The 1950-nt window shown below is 38.3% G+C and overlaps 1 protein-coding gene across 2 annotated transcripts in view; it reads left to right on the top strand.

Annotated features, from left to right (window-relative positions):
* Window positions 948–1950, top strand: part of LOC109833694 (partner of Y14 and mago-like) — a 7243-nt gene continuing 6240 nt past the window's right edge. For both annotated transcript variants that reach the window (XM_020401473.1, XM_020401472.1), the window contains exons 1-2: window positions 948–1224; window positions 1323–1439. In XM_020401473.1, the coding sequence (XP_020257062.1) occupies window positions 1051–1224; window positions 1323–1439 (291 nt within the window). In that variant the 5' untranslated portion in view covers window positions 948–1050. The remainder of the gene's footprint in view (window positions 1225–1322; window positions 1440–1950) is intronic.

The following is a 1950-nucleotide window of genomic DNA, read 5'->3' as shown; positions in this document are numbered from 1 at the left end:
ACTCATATCATCTTTAAAAATCACCCACATCATTAAATAATATAGTGATAACTCATCTCATCTCATTAACATTTCATTTCCACCCATTTCCTCAAAAAACCAAGTAAATTGATTTCCTTAAGTGTGGGTCACATCATCCAATAATATAATGACAACTCATATCATCTCATCTATTTTTTTATTTTTAAGAATGAACCAAACACAAGAAAAAACTCATTATAGGAAATATGTTTCTTATAATTCATTTCGTTATTTTTTAACCAACCAAACAACATCATAACAAGTTTTCTTAAAAAATCACTCACATCATCTAATAATATGGTGACGACTTATCTCATCTCATCTTCTATTCGTTGATTTTCTTTTTTTAGAGCCAACCAAACAACCATAAAATAAGTTTTATTAAAAATATATTTCATATTCTTTGATTTCATTCTTTTTTTTAGCCAAACAAACAACCCCTAGAGGAAAGATTTTAACTTCCCAACATAGGTCTTTCTTCAAAGTGCGAACCATATATATCTTTGTGTTTGCAATATTTTTTCGTGTGATGTTTATCTTTTTGTGTATGTATATATATAATTTTAAATAAAGAGTGAAATAGGAAAAAAATAACGAAAATATAATTTAATAGATCAAATACAACGCTAATACACTTTAGAAATTAAAGATGAAAAAAATAGAAAAAAAGTTGAAAAAAACTCACTAATAGACCCACGATCCATATGCTGTGGGTCAGGCTAGACCTAGCCCGTTTGTAAGGGGTGATGCCGAGATGGGTCCAACAATAGACCTGACATGAAAAAATGAAACCGGCCCACTATGCACGGGCCCGGCCCACACCCACCCTACTGATGACCCGCTGACTGACCCGCTCGAAACCGGCCCACTATGCACGGGCCCGGCCCACACCCACCCTACTGATGACCCGCTGACTGACCCGCTCCCCGGCCACACTCCCTAACGCCAGTGGAAAACAAGCCAAAAACGGAGAGCTGCAGAAGTAAAGGGATCGCTATCAAATTCAAAATCAAGAGAAAATCAAAACCGATGGGCGAAGAGCAGCAACAATCAACGAGTAAACTGATGACGATCCCAAAAGAAGGGGAGAGGATACTGGGCCCCACTCGGCGGCCCGACGGAACCCTAAGAAAGCCCATCAGAATCCGGGCAGGCTACGTTCCTCAGGACGAAGTCGCCATTTATCAGTCCAAAGGCGCCCTTGTACCAAAACCCTAGTCTTTGCTTTTTTTCCCCTCAAAAAAACCCTTCCCTATTTGTTATTTTGGTGGTCTGAAATTAGTGTAATTTCAATGATGCAGCTGAAAAAGGCGCAGCCGGAGGTGCCGCCAGGGTTTGATCCCGATGCAGTGGCGGCGAATAAGCCGAAGACGAAGTCGGCGAAGAGGAATGAGAGGAAGAAGGAGAAGAAGCTTCAGGTGATTAATTAATTTATTTGTTTATTTCATTTTGATCTCACCCCTTTTTCCATCATGTAATTAGTGTAAAAACCGTGACTTGGAAGATAGTTTTCACTCACAAATGTGCACAATTTCTTCTTTGATACTGTTGGACGCTTTTGAATTTTACAGGATAGTTACTGAGTAGAGGAGAGGAGAGTGATCATAAATTTAAGGTTCTGTAGGAAAAAAAGATGGAAATAGAAAATTATCGTAGGAGCTCTCTAAGTGCAAGCAGGAAACCTTATTTTTTACAGTACACAAATTTAGCAGTGAATAAAAAGAGAAAAGGATCATAGTCATACCTTAAGGTGAAATGAAGCTTAGAACCACAAATGCCCGTGTTTGTGTGAAGGTCTATTGATATGTAGTGGCCTGAGATTCGCATGGTGAAATATGTTACTTGTTGGAGCTTGCTATAATGCTCATAATGATTTCTTTATAATCTATTCTACCTACATAATGCCTCAACACGCTTGTCTGAGAAACT

The sequence above is a fragment of the Asparagus officinalis genome, chromosome 3 (genome assembly GCF_001876935.1).
Source record: "Asparagus officinalis chromosome 3, Aspof.V1, whole genome shotgun sequence".
Taxonomy (NCBI): Eukaryota; Viridiplantae; Streptophyta; class Magnoliopsida; order Asparagales; family Asparagaceae; genus Asparagus; species Asparagus officinalis.
This window is presented reverse-complemented; position numbering and strand designations above follow the sequence as displayed.